The sequence below is a fragment of the Scleropages formosus genome, chromosome 1 (genome assembly GCF_900964775.1).
Source record: "Scleropages formosus chromosome 1, fSclFor1.1, whole genome shotgun sequence".
NCBI classification, from domain to species: domain Eukaryota; kingdom Metazoa; phylum Chordata; class Actinopteri; order Osteoglossiformes; family Osteoglossidae; genus Scleropages; species Scleropages formosus.
Genome location: NC_041806.1, coordinates 39,437,731 through 39,453,383, shown reverse-complemented (window position 1 = coordinate 39,453,383; position 15,653 = coordinate 39,437,731). Strand labels below are relative to the sequence as shown.

The window sequence follows — 15,653 nt, the reverse complement described above, 5'->3', positions numbered from 1 at the left end:
TCGATCTCCTTCTCCCCCAAAACTGACTCTCCTGCCCCCGTCCCAGACAGAGCTGTCTGAGGGCAAGGCCACCCTGGTGTGTTTAGCTCAGGGTTTCTCCCCTGACTCCATCACCGTTTCCTGGACGGAAGGAGGCCGTCCTCGATCGGGCAGCGAGGTCCAGACCAGTGCGCCCGAGCAGCATCCCGACGGCACGTTCTCCTCCAGCAGCCTGCTCACTGTGACGGCTGCACAGTGGCGCTCCGGGGTCGCTTACTCCTGCCAGTTGAGCCACTTGGCGCTGAGCGCTCCTCTTACTCAGAGCGTGAGCCAGGCCACATGTCAGTAAGGAGATGAGAGAGAACATCATTGAGGCATTCCTTATTAACAGAATTAAACATTCAGATCATTTGTTAAATGATTGCTTGCTTTCTTTTTGCAATTCTAATGCAGTGCTAAGCTGTTCTCCTTTGCTAGCAAACATATATTGATTGTGAGTTTGATGTTTAACTTCTCAAAGTAACTTATGACACATATGAAATGTAATGTGAGCGCAAATGCTATGCTGAATAAAGCACAAAGGAAATTTAAGACCAATGTTTGATTTTTTTGGCAGATGATTCCCTGTGTCAGTACAACTGTAGAATAAAGCCTGTATATACCAGTAAGGGGGGGAGGGGGTCGTGCTCTTTGGTGGGTCTGGGGTTCAAGTCCCGCTTGGCGTGCCTTGCGACGGACTGGTGTCCCGTCCTGGGTGTGTCCCCTCCCCCTCCAGCCTCACACCCTGTGTTGCGGGGTAGGCTCCGGTTCCCCGCGACCCCGTATGGGACAAAGAGTTCAGACGGTGTGTGTGAATGAATGACAGTAAGAAGTGGTTTTCACAAGTTATTAAATGTTTATAAACCTACAGGTTCAAAGTTCACATAATTTGGCTTTTTTTTTGAAAAACAAAACAGTGAGCTAAAAAGCAGCAACCTTTTGATGATAATCTATTGTTCAATTACACACACACACACACACATTTTCTGAACCGCTTGTCCCATGTTCAATTACCTTCAACGAAACAAAGCAGCCATTGGTTTAGTTCTGAATAAGGAAAGAAGCAGGTGACAGACCGACAAACAGATCAAACCTGAAAATTAAATCTTTATGCAGCACATTGACATGCATAAAAATGCATGACTTGCAAATACCATTCGACAAATTCATTAGTGAATTAGATATTAACACAATTTTTAAGTTTCATACTTTTTTAAAATAGCTGTTGCTAATCATAATGAAAGAAGAATAAAACCCCAGAACTGAACAGTCCAGGCATATTTTTTTTACAAATAGGACCACTGGCACATTTCGTTGGAACCATCTGAGACAGTCTAGTGTATCGTGTAATATATTACTCTGCGATAATTTGAAGTGAAGGCTCATTTTGAAAACATTTCTGTGATTGTATTTGTTTATTTCATTGAAACAACACCAAAAGCAATGTACCATGTTGAGATGTGAAGCTACTTGCAGTTATTTATCCATTTGTAGAGCAGTTTCACTTTTGCAGGAGAAATTCAAGTAAAGTACTGTGATCCAGCAGGAAATGGGACTGGGACCAGGATCATCTGAGTGTAAGATATAAATCTGTTGCTGATATTTTACCTTGTAATACTTCAAATTTTTCATGCTTATTTTACATTCTTTATATACAATAAAATTAAAGAAATATATGAAGTGTCATAAGGTCTGTTTTTTTTGTATGTCAGAAAAGCAGTAACAAAGAGCTGGTAACTCGTACCTGGATAAAATGGACAACTTAGGTATAACATATATTCATACTTACAAGTAATAGACTCCAAATAAGGTATGTGAAGCCACTCAAACTGTTATTGTATTTTGGTACATAAATTTCTATGAAGTGTATAACTTAAATGATCACACATTAAGTAAATTCCATCACATACAGCATATTAAAGGGAAACTATTTCTCGTGACTTAGTGGCAGTGTGTGACAAGGAGTGTGAACAAGTTCTTCAGCATACGGAATGGTGGACAGCATGAATTGGAGCAAATAGTATATGAGGAATGCAACATTACTGGATACTTGTCAAGAGGCCTACAGAAAGTAAAATGATTAAATTTTCTACCACAATTAACAGATGAAGTGCCTTCTACATGATACGGTCTTGCTAAAATTTTGTAATTAGGAGTCATTGACACCTACTGAACAATGCAGGAGTTTGCGGAGAGGTACTCAGTTCCCTGTGTTCAAGTTCATGCTGCATCTATCCTAAAATGCAGCTCAAAAGTTATGTAATTTAGGATTAGATAGAGGAATGGTACATGAAGATGATAATGGCAATTTTTACATAAAGTGTTGCAAATGATCTTACTTTGTGATGTATATCTGGGCACCGCAGTGACACACAGTTACTGGGTATTGAGTTCGGACAGTGATATATATACCTTTACATTTAATGCACCTCTGACCCCCTTGTTTTACAAGTTCATTTACTTACTAAGTTGTAAATAACTTCCTTGTAAAGAGTTTGAAATGATCATTTTATTTCAGATTTTATTTGTTGTATGATGTGTGTGTGTTTGATATATCATATTTCTCCTGTAAAGGACTTTGATGACATGCATGAACAGATAAGTTCAGGAAATGTATTCTGTTCTCATTTGCGTATCTGTTGTCGGGCAGTTGTATTTTAAGTACAATTCTAGGGTTGGGGGGGAGTTCCCATAAACTGTGACATTCGGACCGAGAGAACTGCTTTGCAGAGACAAGCAGGTGGAGAGGAACTGAAAACTAACACCCAGAACCCATGCCTGGCACCTGTCAGCCATGACTCTCACTCCCACCCCCACCAGGTTTTTGGTAAATCTGAATCTACTTTTATTTACTGTAATTCTGCAGGTAACTCCAGAAAGTATCTACAGAGTTGCTGGTTGTGAGATAATGTTAGAATTCTGTACTGAAAAATTATTTCATATTAATAAACACTTGGCAAATCTGCCAACAACCCCATTACAAATAGGCAGAAGCACAAACACAGGAATACACCTAAACTTTCAATTCATTCTTGTGTTTCCAATATTTTATACAGTGCTTATAATGGTACGTGTAGCAGGATATGGTCTCACAGGTGTGCAGTTCCTGTCCTTCAGAAAATATCTCTCTCACTAACAAAAGTCCCTTCAATCAGAAATAATAAAAATCTGAATAACCAGAACAAAATATGCCATGGCATTCCTCCCACTTTTCTCACGCAGAATCTAAGTGAAGCTGAAATCTGAATTTCAGATATTTGATTGGTAAATATAAAACTAAACATAAACCATCTAAGTCTCTCTTTCTCCAAATGTAATGCAACATTGTTTTTTTCTATGAGATGTGGGTTGCTTTGGAGAAAAGTGCCTGCTAAATGAATACATGTAAATGTGAACATAAACCAATAGTATATATATATATATATATATATATATATATATATATATATATATATAATACTTTCTTTTTTAATAAGCATAATATTTTTAAATGTTGGTTTAACACAGATTCAAATGGGCTAATACATTTTAAGTATTAATTTTAATTTTATAATTAAATTTAACTTTAAATTAAATTTATTTAATTTAAAATTAAATATATTTTAAGTATTAGTTATACTTTCATGTGGCAGTGAGACATAGGTCCTAAACATTACACTTTTAATTTTGCCATTATCTATAATCATAGGTTCTATGGTATAAAAAGATCAATTTTAAAAATGTTACTGGGTTAAAAGATAAAGTGAAGGTTGGATAGTTTGACGGGTTTTACGACTTAATATTTTTGTTAGAATGTTCACTACTAACTACTTCTAAAGACAATAATCAAATGAGAATAACTCGCTGGATCAGAACAGTCCATGTTTCCTGTAAGTGTAATATTGACACATTTGGTTAGGGAGTGTCCGCTCGGGTTTATATAAGCAACAGTTTATCTCAGTCCCACAGTTTCAGTGAAGCTAGTCACCCTTTCTGTTTGTTTTTTAAGCTTTTTACCAGTCATTATGACCAACCTAGTCCAGGTTACTACCCTTTTGCTAATGGTCCTCTCAGGTAAGATACTCTTATCGTTGACTTTTACCTTTAAAGACTACTCTTGAAAAAAATACGAGTAAATATGGACATTGAAGCCAGAATTACTTTTCAGAGGTGTTCTTGTTTAATAACATGTTTGTTTTAATTTAACATAATTTGACTCATTAATTGAAAAACATATTGCTGTAATTTCCCAGGTTTGGAGGCCATTGTCTTGTTGACTCAGGAGAAGTCCATGTCCGTGTCTCTTGGAGCAAACGTCAAAATATCCTGCACAGTTAGCAGTGGCAGCTGGATTATATCTTGGTATCAACAGAAGCCTGGAGGCGCTCCTCAGTTCCTCCTGGCTGATTCCAACAGAGCCTCCGGTCTGCCGAGCAGGTTCACATATTCAGAATCCGGCAGTAATGAATACCTTCACATCAACGGGGTGAAGGCAGAGGACACGGCTGTGTACTACTGTTCCTGTGCTGGCTGTGAATCGGCCCACAGTGATTCACTTCTTCTAGACGCTTGTACAAAAACTGACTATGGGACTTAAACAGGAGGAGAAGAATTACACACAAGCTTGTCATTAAATACATCTGTATCACAACTGGAAATGGTTCTGGTTCGGGATGCTCCCTGGATGACCACTATTGCAAAGGTTTGTTGAGAATTTTTGAGTTTTTTTTTGCCATTTTCTCATCCATACAGTACATATGTGGTAAGGGTTTACCATGAGTTACTGTCACATGTGCATCTAAGTCACAAGCTTTTATGGAGGAAAAATGCTGAATATTCTAAGTATATTAACAGAACTAATATGATTATATTCTTGATTTCATTAGTTCAGACAAATTGACGATAATCACAGTCACTGAAAGGTTTATATTTTGTAGAGATACACACACACACACACACACACACACACACACACACAGACATTTTTGTCAATTGTTCACAGAAACATTTTTAACAAGCAAAAACTATTTTCTATGATTGGTTTGAGGTAAGTAAATGTTTATACTATACATACTGAGGTAGTTAAATATTATATATATATATATATATATATATATATATATATAATTAAATATATAACACTGACATTAGAATGATTATTATGATTCACAAATGTGAGAAACAATTTTCCCTAAATCCAAAGTAAACTGTTAACATGACCAGCACCAGAAAGAAGAGTATTATAGTAACGAATATTTTGACAATCTGTCTAATTATAAAGATTCCACAATTTTTTCAGTGAAATTGAACTTACCAATGTCCAACCTAGTCCCAACACCAAAGGTAGTGACACACAATGATGCACGGTCCAACAAAAACCTCCCGACCTTGAAAAACCTTATACTGTTCACAATATTAAGTTCTAACTTCAACGTTCATTCATAAATCATAAAAATGTTTTTTTTTTAATCAAGTAACTATTTAAATAGTAAAACCATTAATTATGACTGTCAGACTAGTTATTCATGTTTATTCCATTCAGTATGGATCAACTGTTATGTTACATTTTCAGTCATTGTTATTAGTGATATATTTCTATACATTTTAAATAGATGGATATTACAACATTTTTCTACTGCAATTTTCCCCCTAATGGTTCACACTATGTAAGATTACCTTTAATTCACTGAGTTGCTCTATGGATATAAAATTTAAATTCTTTTTTTCTTCCTTCCTTCCTTCCTTTCTTTCTTTCTTTCTTTCTTTCTTTCGACCTATACGGAGTGATAAACAAAAATTTTGTGAAGTTTATTGTCCCTAATAATCATTTTATTAAAATATTTGTTTGTCCAGATTATTTTTTTTCTAACAGGCTATATAATTAATTTCTGCTTTTTATCTTGTTGTCCAAAAATATAACTGGTGCTACCTAATAGCAAAAATGTTGAGTTGCTATACATCAGTCTGTCAACATCAAAAGCTACGAGTCTCATTATTAAGAAATTTTTCTTCCCCTCCTTCCAGGTCGCACTCCTTCTCCCCCAAAACTGACTCTCCTGCCCCCGTCCCAGACAGAGCTGTCCGAGGGCAAGGCCACCCTGGTGTGTCTAGCTCAGGGTTTCTTCCCAGACTCCATCACCGTGTCCTGGACGGAAGGAGGCCGTCCTCGATCGGGCAGCGAGGTCCAGAGCAGTGCGCCCGAGCAGCGTCCCGACGGCACGTTCTTCTCCAGCAGCCTGCTCACTGTGACGGCTGCGCAGTGGCGCTCCGGGGTCTCTTACTCCTGCCAGTTGAGCCACTCTGCGCTGAGCGCTCCTCTTAGTCAGAGCGTGAGCCAGGCCACATGTCAGTAAGGAGGACTCACCATTAGCGTTCAGAAGTACAATATGCTGTGCTCTTTTCAAATGTCCTTATGACTTTTCAGAAGCCTGTTATGCTGTCTGCAATGTGAAAAACACAGTATATGCCATTGACTTCTTTGCTTTCATGCTGAAATTCTGAGCCAGGCCACATGTCAGTAAGGAGATGAGAGAAAACATCACTGAGACATTCCTTATTAACAGATTTAAATATTCTGATCATTGTGATCAAACAATGGCTTGCTTTCTTCTTGCAATTCTAATGCAATGCTAATCTTTTCTAGCAAACATATATTGATTGTGAGTTTAATGTTTCACTCCTCAAAGTAACTTATGACACATATGAAATGTAATGTGAGCGCAAATGCTATGCTAAATAAAGCACAAAGAAAATTCAAGACCCACGACTGATTTTTTGGCAGATGACTCCCTATGTCAATACAGCTGTAGAATAAATTCTGTATATAGCAGTAAGAAGTGGTTTTCACAGGTTATCAAATGTTTTTAAACCTACAGGTTCATAGTTCACATAATTTGGCTTTGAAAAACACCAACCGTAAACTAAAAAGCACTAACTTTTTGATGATAATCTATTGTTGACTTACCTTCAACTAAACAAAACAGACATTGGTTTAGTTCTGAAAAAAGAGAGAAGCAGGTGACAGACTGACCAGATAGGTTATAATTACATCATTATGCATTAAAAGTACAAACAAAAGCTAATTTTACTTGGCATGAAGAATGACATCACATAACAGAACATATTTTAGTCAAGTTTATTTTTTTCACACAGTATAGAGGAGTATATAGTACTGTATAAATTTGAAAAATAAAAAATTCATTTACATTCATGTTTTTCTGCAAACCATCAGTACAAAATATATCTACAGATCTATTTCATCTAAAGAAACATGTGAATATAAGCTACTGTATGTGTTAAACATACCTAAAGAGTGAAGCATATTGTGATTATTAATTTTTTTTAAATTTTATTGCAGAAAAGGAACAGCACTGCATCGAAATACAACAACATACAATAAAAGAAAAAGGAAGAAAAAAGATAACAGCAGCATCTCATTCAATACGAAAAATGTGATCATAATTCCTAATAAACTTGTTATTCTTACTGTTATCAGTGAGTTTAAGAGTTTACAGTACGGGAAATCTCAGCAAGAAAGACATCGAATCTAGGCAAAGTCTTGAGAAATTTGTTTTTGTGAATAAAACATTTACAATGCAACACGAAAAAATTAACAAGAAGATCAACAGCATGGTCACTGCCAGAAAAATAAAGGAATATATCTTTCAATGAAAACTTAAAATCAAATTTTATATAATCAGAAAAATAACAACTTAAGTCCTCCCAAAGATATCGAGACTATTAAATGATCGGACCATAAAGCAGTGTGTTACAGAGATGTTCGATGGCACATGGTGTATCTTCATCACAATTTCACCAGAAAAACTTACTTCTGGCGCCCCCTGTTGGACGCTACGCAAAATAAGTCATGTTTGAATGCCAACTTACAGCAAGACTTCCCTGCATACAAATCCCCCCCCCCAAAAAAAAAACTATTAATAAAACATCACTTCAAATGAAACTTGTAACAAGGAGGCTGACCAAAGATGACAAAATAACATTCAGAGTGATTAAAATACCTTTAGGTTATATGGCCAAGTTTTGCCATGGAAGAGTTTCAGCACTTCCCTGTTAATGTTCAGAATCCTAAATGGGCTCAAAATAACTGAATTTTTCTTTGAAGTTCTTTAAATAAAGCTAGAAGAGGAATGAAAACTTTATCAATAATCTTTTGAAATTGTTTTACATTGTAATCAAATGTGTCATTATAAGCCTCAACCACAGTTTTGTCTGGTAGAAGCAAAATGGTTTCATCAATGTTTAGCACGCCCATGTTAAACTGCAACTTAAATTCATCCTGTGAATTTAACTTCTTACTTTTGCCATTAACCTCCTTTAACAGAACCTCAATGATACTTTTCTTATTAGTATGGGGGTCAGTAAAGACCATACAGCACTCACACACAAGGCAGGGGTATTGTTCGTACTCTCTGATGTTCACAATACTGATTCCATCTCTTATTTTTTCAAGTTCTTCTTTCTCTAGGCTGGTTCCTTGTTTATCGGCAGGTATGCATTGTCTCGCCCAATTGACAAGCAACGTTTTCTTTTGCAATTTCTCCTTTGTCTTTTTCGATACTTGCCCCCTTTGTCTTTTCATCTTCTTCTCCTTGTTTACATCTATATGATCTGTTTCTGCAAATACAGCTTTGTCAGGACTGTCCATATTAACATCCGACTCCTTCACATTGTTTTGAGATGGAGTCTCGGCATCCTGAGCAAAAAGTTTATCTTCGATAGGTGTCTCTGCTAAAGGAAGAGGAATGGATTCTAGTTTTAAATATGTTTTCGAAGGTTGTTTTGTGTTCTGGTTCTCAGATAGTGAGGTAAAACCTGAGTCACTGAAAACATTTTGATGATTTCCAGGGTAGTCACTGCTGGCAACAGGCAAACTCTCATTAGTGGTAGTGACAGCACAATGACCACCATTAAGAGGTGATGTTGTTTGGCTGCAAGATTTAGATGGAGAGAGAGAAAGCATGCTGAGTGATGTGCTTCCTCTTTTATTTTCTTCTGCCACTGAAAGTTTAGCAGTAAAAGTGGGTGAACTAGTGTGAAGGGGTAGGGGTTCATCTATTACAGAAGATTCATTGTCTGACATATTATCATTACTAATCTCTGAAGCTACACTAGTTCCCGTACGGTCTGCTCTGTTCTGGTGCTGAGCTGCTGCTGGAGCACCACGAACTTTTTCAAAGAAATGTTTAATGACTTTATCGGAAAGAGTCTTTTCATTTCCTGGTTTCAGAAATGTCTTTATCTCTCTACAGGATATTATTTTCTTGACAGCATCATGGCTGAAACGAAAGACTTTTTTCACTTTCATGCCACTGAGGAAATCTTCCAGTTTTTTAACTTCCCCCTCCTTTAATTCTAGTTTTAGTTCATTTACTATTCTTCGGCGGTTCTCTGGATTATCAAGATACATCTCCATTTTTTCAATGGCGTAAACTGAAATGAGATCAAAAATAAAACATAACATTAAAGCAACACTGTGATGGACTGGTGTACCCTGAACCACATCTTGTGATTCCAGTAAGACCACTGTGACTGTACAAGTAGCTTCCATTAATCAATTACTTTAATTGATTAACGGCTCATCAATAAACCACTTAGAAAGACACACACACACACACACACACTTTCGGAACCGCTTGTCCCATACTGGGTCGCGGGGAACCGGAGCCTACCCGGCAACTCAGGGCGTAAGGCCGGAGGAGGAGGGGACACACCCAGGACGGGACGCCAGTCCATCGCAAGGCACCCCAAGCGGGACTCGAACCCCAGACCCACCGGAGAGCAGGACCCGGTCCAACGCACTGCGCCACCACGCCCCCCCCATGCTTTTATATAATATAAACTACATAATTTCTAAAATATATAATTATGTTTTCAAGGTCAACCAAGAGACTGGAGGTTTATTCATGGCAACTCCATTTTAGAGCCTGAGCTATTCTTTTGTTATTTACATTGATTTATTTATCTAACAGGGGGTGCGGTGGGTTGGACCGGGTCCTGCTCTCCAGTGGGTCTGGGGTTCGAGTCCCGCTTGGGGTGCCTTGAGACGGACTGGCGTCCCATCCTGGGTGTGTCCCCTCCCCCTCCGACCTTACGCCCTGTGTTGCCGGGTAGGCTCCGGTTCCCCGTGACCCCGTATGGGACAAGCGGTTCGGAAAGTGTGTGTGTGTGTGTGTGTGTGTGTATTTATCTAACACTTTTCTCTAAAGCCACTGACAATGTCAGATTGGTATACAACAATAAACTTTAGTACTAAGGTACTTACTGATTTGCTTATTTATACAGTTGGCTCGGTTTTACCAGAGCAGTTCAAGGACAGTACAGCGGAACTTTAGTCAGGATAAATAGCAGGGATTCAAAAACAGGTCTTTGAACTGCAAGGCAATTACTCTACCCACTAGGCTAGTTCCTGGAAGAGCCAACGTCTTGCCAGCAGTCATTGTCTCCACTTTCATGAAAATGCTTTATAATCAGCCTATACCTTTGGAATATACAATATATGGCTACATGTTCTATTGGTGAATGCAACACAAATCTCAGCTACCTCCCCAGCTTATGAGTACGCATGCCAGTTTGTGTTTCCTGAGCCTCCTCTTCCCATCTAATAAACTCTGAGCTATTTTAGGGTATTTTAATAATGCAGCAAAGTTTGCTATAATGGCACTATAGCACAATACTCACAACGTGCTGAGTCTTCTTCAGGATGACTGCCATCTGCTGGTTCTTGATTCATTGACTTTGTCTCTGCAGGAGACAGAATGTGTACTATGTCTATTATACACGTATTTTCGATGAGATGTATGTCGCTTTGGAGAAAAGCATCTGCTAAATTAATAAATGAAAATGAGATGGGGAAAATCAGGAAGACATTTCCAAAGAAACAAACCTTGAAGTGCATCCTGTTGTAGGTTATACTTTCTTTCTTTTCATTCTTCATGAAATACGATTTTATGAAAAATTCAGGAAACTGTGATTTCATAAGGGACAGCTAGCGGTTAGAGCTACTGCCTTTGGACCCAAAAGTCACCTCTGGCTGTAGTACCCTTGAACAAGGTTCTTACCCTAAAAATTGCTCAGTAAAATTACCCAGCTGTATAAATAGGTAAATAGTTGTAAGCACCTTAACACTAAAAATCCTTTTGGGAAAAAAGCATCAGCTAAATGAATAAATGTAGTTGCTGTAATTAGGCAAATCACACTGCAAGTGACAAAAATGGGAATTTTTTCAGTGTTTTTGTAATATCACAACACAAGCACTGAAACTGTAATTACAGCCTTTTTGCAATGCAGACACGGTTTGGTACGGACTGAAAATGTACCTTCACTTTGTGACATGTAATGTTCTCTGGACTTTGGACACAATGTCCACTGTATCACAAAAATCTAAGTATCATTACTGGAGTGTTTTCCATTTTATACTCAATGCCAGTACATTCCTTGCTCTGCTTAAGTAAATGTACAATTAAGTGCTGCAAAGGTTTTGAAGAGGAACAAAACTGACCCTTAATATATCTCAACTCTCGTGTCATTATCAACATGTATATTGTTAATATCATCTCACGTACAGAAAAAAAATAAAAAAATAATAAAAAAAATTACAATTCAGTCTACGTACACAGTAAAATTTGCAAATTTGCTATCTATAGATGAATGGGACTTCCACTAAAACTTCTATGAATTTAAACCATTTGTCAGTAATTATAAAGAGCTTTATGATTGCAGAACAGTAGAACAAGTCAAATATTCAATGTACTAGATGATCTGGAAATTATCGAGAAGATTGGTGGTCTTCATAGCTCGGGTTGTTGATTGGGGTGTTCAGCAGTTCACTGAGCTTGGCATTTAGATTGCAGACGTTTCATCACCAATCGGGGTAACATCATCAGTGCACAAATTGTGTGGAGTGTGTTGGACTTCTTTCTTTATATATAGATAGTTTGAGCGTGGGAATTGTCTGGAGGTTTGACGTGATTGGCCGGTTTGTGGTGACCTTCGGCGTTGGCAATTGTTCTGGTTTTTGATTGGTTGATATGTGTGCGTGTGTGTGTGCGCGGTTGTCTTGACCTAAACCAGTTTTTTTTAAAAAAAAAAAAACCGATGCGACGCAAGGACCAATTAGGATCAAGCTAGTATCAAACCGGTTTCAAACCGATTTTTTTTTTTTTTTTTTTTTTTTTTTAAAACTGGTTTAGGTCAAGAAGGGGGGTGCGGTGGCGCAGTGGGTTGGACCGCAGTCCTGCTCTCCGGTGGGTCTGGGGTTCAAGTCCCGCTTGGGGTGCCTTGCGGCGGACTGGCGTCCCGTCCTGGGTGTGTCCCCTTCCCCCTCCGGCCTTACGCCCTGTGTTGCCGGGTAGGCTCCGGTTCCCCGTGACCCCGTATGGGACAAGCGGTTCTGAAATGTGTGTGTGGTTTAGGTCAAGACAACCAACCAATCAAAAACCAATTTGTGCACTGATGATGTCACCCCGATTGGTGATGAAACGTCTGCAATCTAAATGCCAAGCTCGGCGAACTGCTGAACACCCCAAGTAGATGATCTAATGCCCATTCAAATTATTGCACACATCACTGAATTAAAATGTCAAAAAAATCTTTACTTTTAACGTAAATTAATTAAAATGACTCACGTGAATCTGTTTCATCTCCTGGCATTCGTCTTCTTTTCTTTCCGTTTTCTTTATTGTCCTCCAGTTTTCTTTTTGTCCAGTTTCCCCCTAAACAGTCCCGAGTTTATTAATATGAGTCAATTAATAAAAATGTTACCACCTTGAATAAGCTCTTGTTTTGTTTACTGATTTTAAGTACCTATCGATTTACATTGCTACAACAAACATTTTAGAAAATGAATGCTTTTACTTTAATAATACTTCAATAAGAGAAATAATGGACATACAATAATGTGTAAATACTACAATGCAGAGCATTAAAAGTTTACTTTACACAGTTCATCAAAAAGTTGTGGTTGGCATTCCTGTAGGATCTGGAAAAATTTAGAATATGCAACACAGCCGCCACTATGCAAGAAGCGATGTATCGCCCTCATTTTTTCTGGTTCAGACTTCTCTTTTCGAATCTTGTCATATGCCTCGACAGAGATAATCTTTTCTTCGAGTAAGCGGTCTAGGATAGGATTCACCAATGGCACCCTTTCAGTGATGGATGACCAACGACTGTTAATGAATTTTTCTGTGAAGAGAGCAATTGAACAGTGTGAAAGAATGGTCATTATTGCAGCGTACTGTGCCACCCTAACCCATTTCTAAGAAATCTGTTTTCAGTAATAACTGAGACTGCTGTTTAGGTACTTGAATATTTTTCTTAAAAAAGGAACTCCCACATACATTCAACATTGCATGAGCTCAGTATGTATAGTTTCTTATTATCTGACATACATATGTATACACATACGGTATATGGAAATAATCAAACGAAACATTATGTAAAATTAAAGTACTTACTTTTAGTTGTGTCATCAACTGTTACGTCCTTTTTACTCATTTTTTGATTGACTTGAAATTCACCTGAAAAATCAGCAGCGGCAGTTATTTGAGAGGCATTTTGCAAAGAATACCGAATACAGGGAACCTCGGATGCATCACTAAAGTAATATTAAAAGTGAACCAGAGTATGTGCTAGATTTTAAATCATTTATGTATATAGACTGAAAATCACACTCGCTCTTCACTGCGACCGGAAGCAAAAGTTCTTTTTTTTTTGTCAGGGACTCGTCAGCTTTATCGCTTTAAAATGCTTTGTAGAGTTCAAAAGATCTTCTTACCGTACAAATTAGAAAAAGACAGCGGTTTGAGTGAGAAATGTTCTATGATCGCCTCCTGAAGAGCCAAGTTTGCGTGTGTCTTTTCCTTTACCTTTCGAAACAAGACAACAGAAAGCAGGCTGCTTCAGATACACCACAAAAATACGTGTCCACAGGAGGCGCGTAAATAAAGGCGGGAAACGTCCTGTGAGCGCGCAGCTGAGAAAAGGGCGGGCGGGAACACTTTAACCCCACAAGGCATTACAAAGACAAATTAGTTTCATTTTGTGTTTTAGCTCTCGATTTCTCGTCAGGAAGAGTCACCTATAAGTGTGTCAGACAGTGTAGTGTTGCATGACCATAAACTGCACAAGGAACAGAAGTCTGTTTCATATTTAAAGGAGTATGGCCGCGGGCGCGGATTAAGTACAAGCAAATCACACGCTAGAATAGCATTTCCTGTTACTTGGGAGTGTCTTGTTTCAGCGGGAAAATGCGGTTTACTGTAAATAATTGATAATTGTGGGTAAATGTGAATTAGTAGTTCAACTGCTTTGGGGGCTCAGGAGGAATATGAGGGGGTGAGTGTCTCTTGGCCAGTGTGGGGGAGGATGAAAGCTTGAGAGGCGCAAAGCAGGCTGGGAAGGATGGCTTGAGTGACGTAAAAAAGAAGAGGCACAGGAGGGAGGCTCGGTTGGTTCTTGGTACTACACTAGGGTGCTAGCTTTGACTGCAACCCTCAAAAGGGCTGCGAAGATCCCCCCTTCTCCATAGTGTTACCCAGTCATTCAGGTTGCTTGTTACTGATTTGTCCCGGGTGGGTTCTCCCCCTTGGCTCACTTCCTGGGCCCTGGGGAGGAGGGAGAATTTTGTCTGGAGGAATTGTTTGAATATTGATTAACTTTTTAAATCCTTTGTACCATTTTATATTTAATGTTTTTAATGTAGGGGGACGTGGTGGTACAGTGGGTTGGACTGGGTCCTGCTCTCTGGTGGGTCTGGGGTTCGAGTCCCGCTTGGGATGCCTTGCGACAGCCTGGCGTCCCGTCCTGGGTGTGTCCCCTCCCCCTCCGGCCTTACGCCCTGAGTTACCAGGTTAGGCTGCAGCTCCCCGTGACCCCGTATGGGACAAGCGGTTCAGAAAAGTGTGTGTTTTCAATGTGTGTTGTATAAATGTATGTTTATGTATTTTAAAACTCAAAATAAGTAACGTCAGAGTGTAAAAGTTTAAGAGAAATGTTTTGGTAGTTTTATTATGGGTGAAACATGGCATTTTACCTTTTACCATTTTTAAAATACTTTTAAAGGTTAAGGGTTTTAAAGTCCCAAGTTTTGTTCTCAAAGTGGGTTATTTTTAAAAACTGATGTTCTTTCACGCTTTGTATTTGGAAAGACGAGTTTATGTTTAGATGAGCGAGTGATGTCTATAATGATGATGAAAAAGGTTTTGGCGATGTATTATCTGGATGTGTTTTTGTGTCTGACTTAGAATTTGAGTATTTTTATTCTTATACTATTAATGTTTGGAAGGCTGGCTTGAGGTGCAGCTCCCTGAGGAAAAGGGGTCCTCGAACCAAGAGCATTATTTTCTTGTCTCTGCGCCCATACCTCTTGCTGTGTGCCAATGTTCCAATAAACGTTAACGAAGGCTGACCGTGTGTCCTTCATCACCCCATTCGAACCCACAGCGCAGTGCACTACAGTATGTTTTCCTTCTGAAACAGTGTAAGCAAATGCATTGTTTTTCTTCATTGGTTGACTTTTCTTTTACTGTAAAAACAAAAAAATTTTACAAAGAGTTAGACTCCAACCTGTAAATGTCTACTTACATATTTCTGTAATTAAAACAGAAACACACAAATATTTCTCTAAATTGGTTTAT

General features: G+C 38.4%; 1 protein-coding gene and 1 pseudogene across 1 annotated transcript; one reads left to right on the top strand and one right to left on the bottom strand.

Moving 5' to 3' along the window:
• Positions 1-3,982: 3,982 nt before the first annotated feature.
• Positions 3,983-6,712, top strand: LOC108929199 (immunoglobulin lambda-1 light chain-like; annotated as a pseudogene).
• Positions 6,713-7,763: 1,051 nt separating this feature from the next.
• LOC108929408 (uncharacterized) lies at positions 7,764-15,531 on the bottom strand. Its single transcript, XM_018743914.2, has 7 exons — positions 15,380-15,531; positions 13,793-13,883; positions 13,473-13,535; positions 12,955-13,200; positions 12,642-12,728; positions 10,696-10,758; positions 7,764-9,447 (listed from the first exon to the last, which is right to left on the bottom strand). Exons 1-7 carry the CDS (start codon positions 15,521-15,523, stop codon positions 8,093-8,095), a joined length of 2,049 nt encoding a protein of 682 aa, XP_018599430.2. The 5' UTR covers positions 15,524-15,531; the 3' UTR covers positions 7,764-8,092.
• Positions 15,532-15,653: the final 122 nt, after the last annotated feature.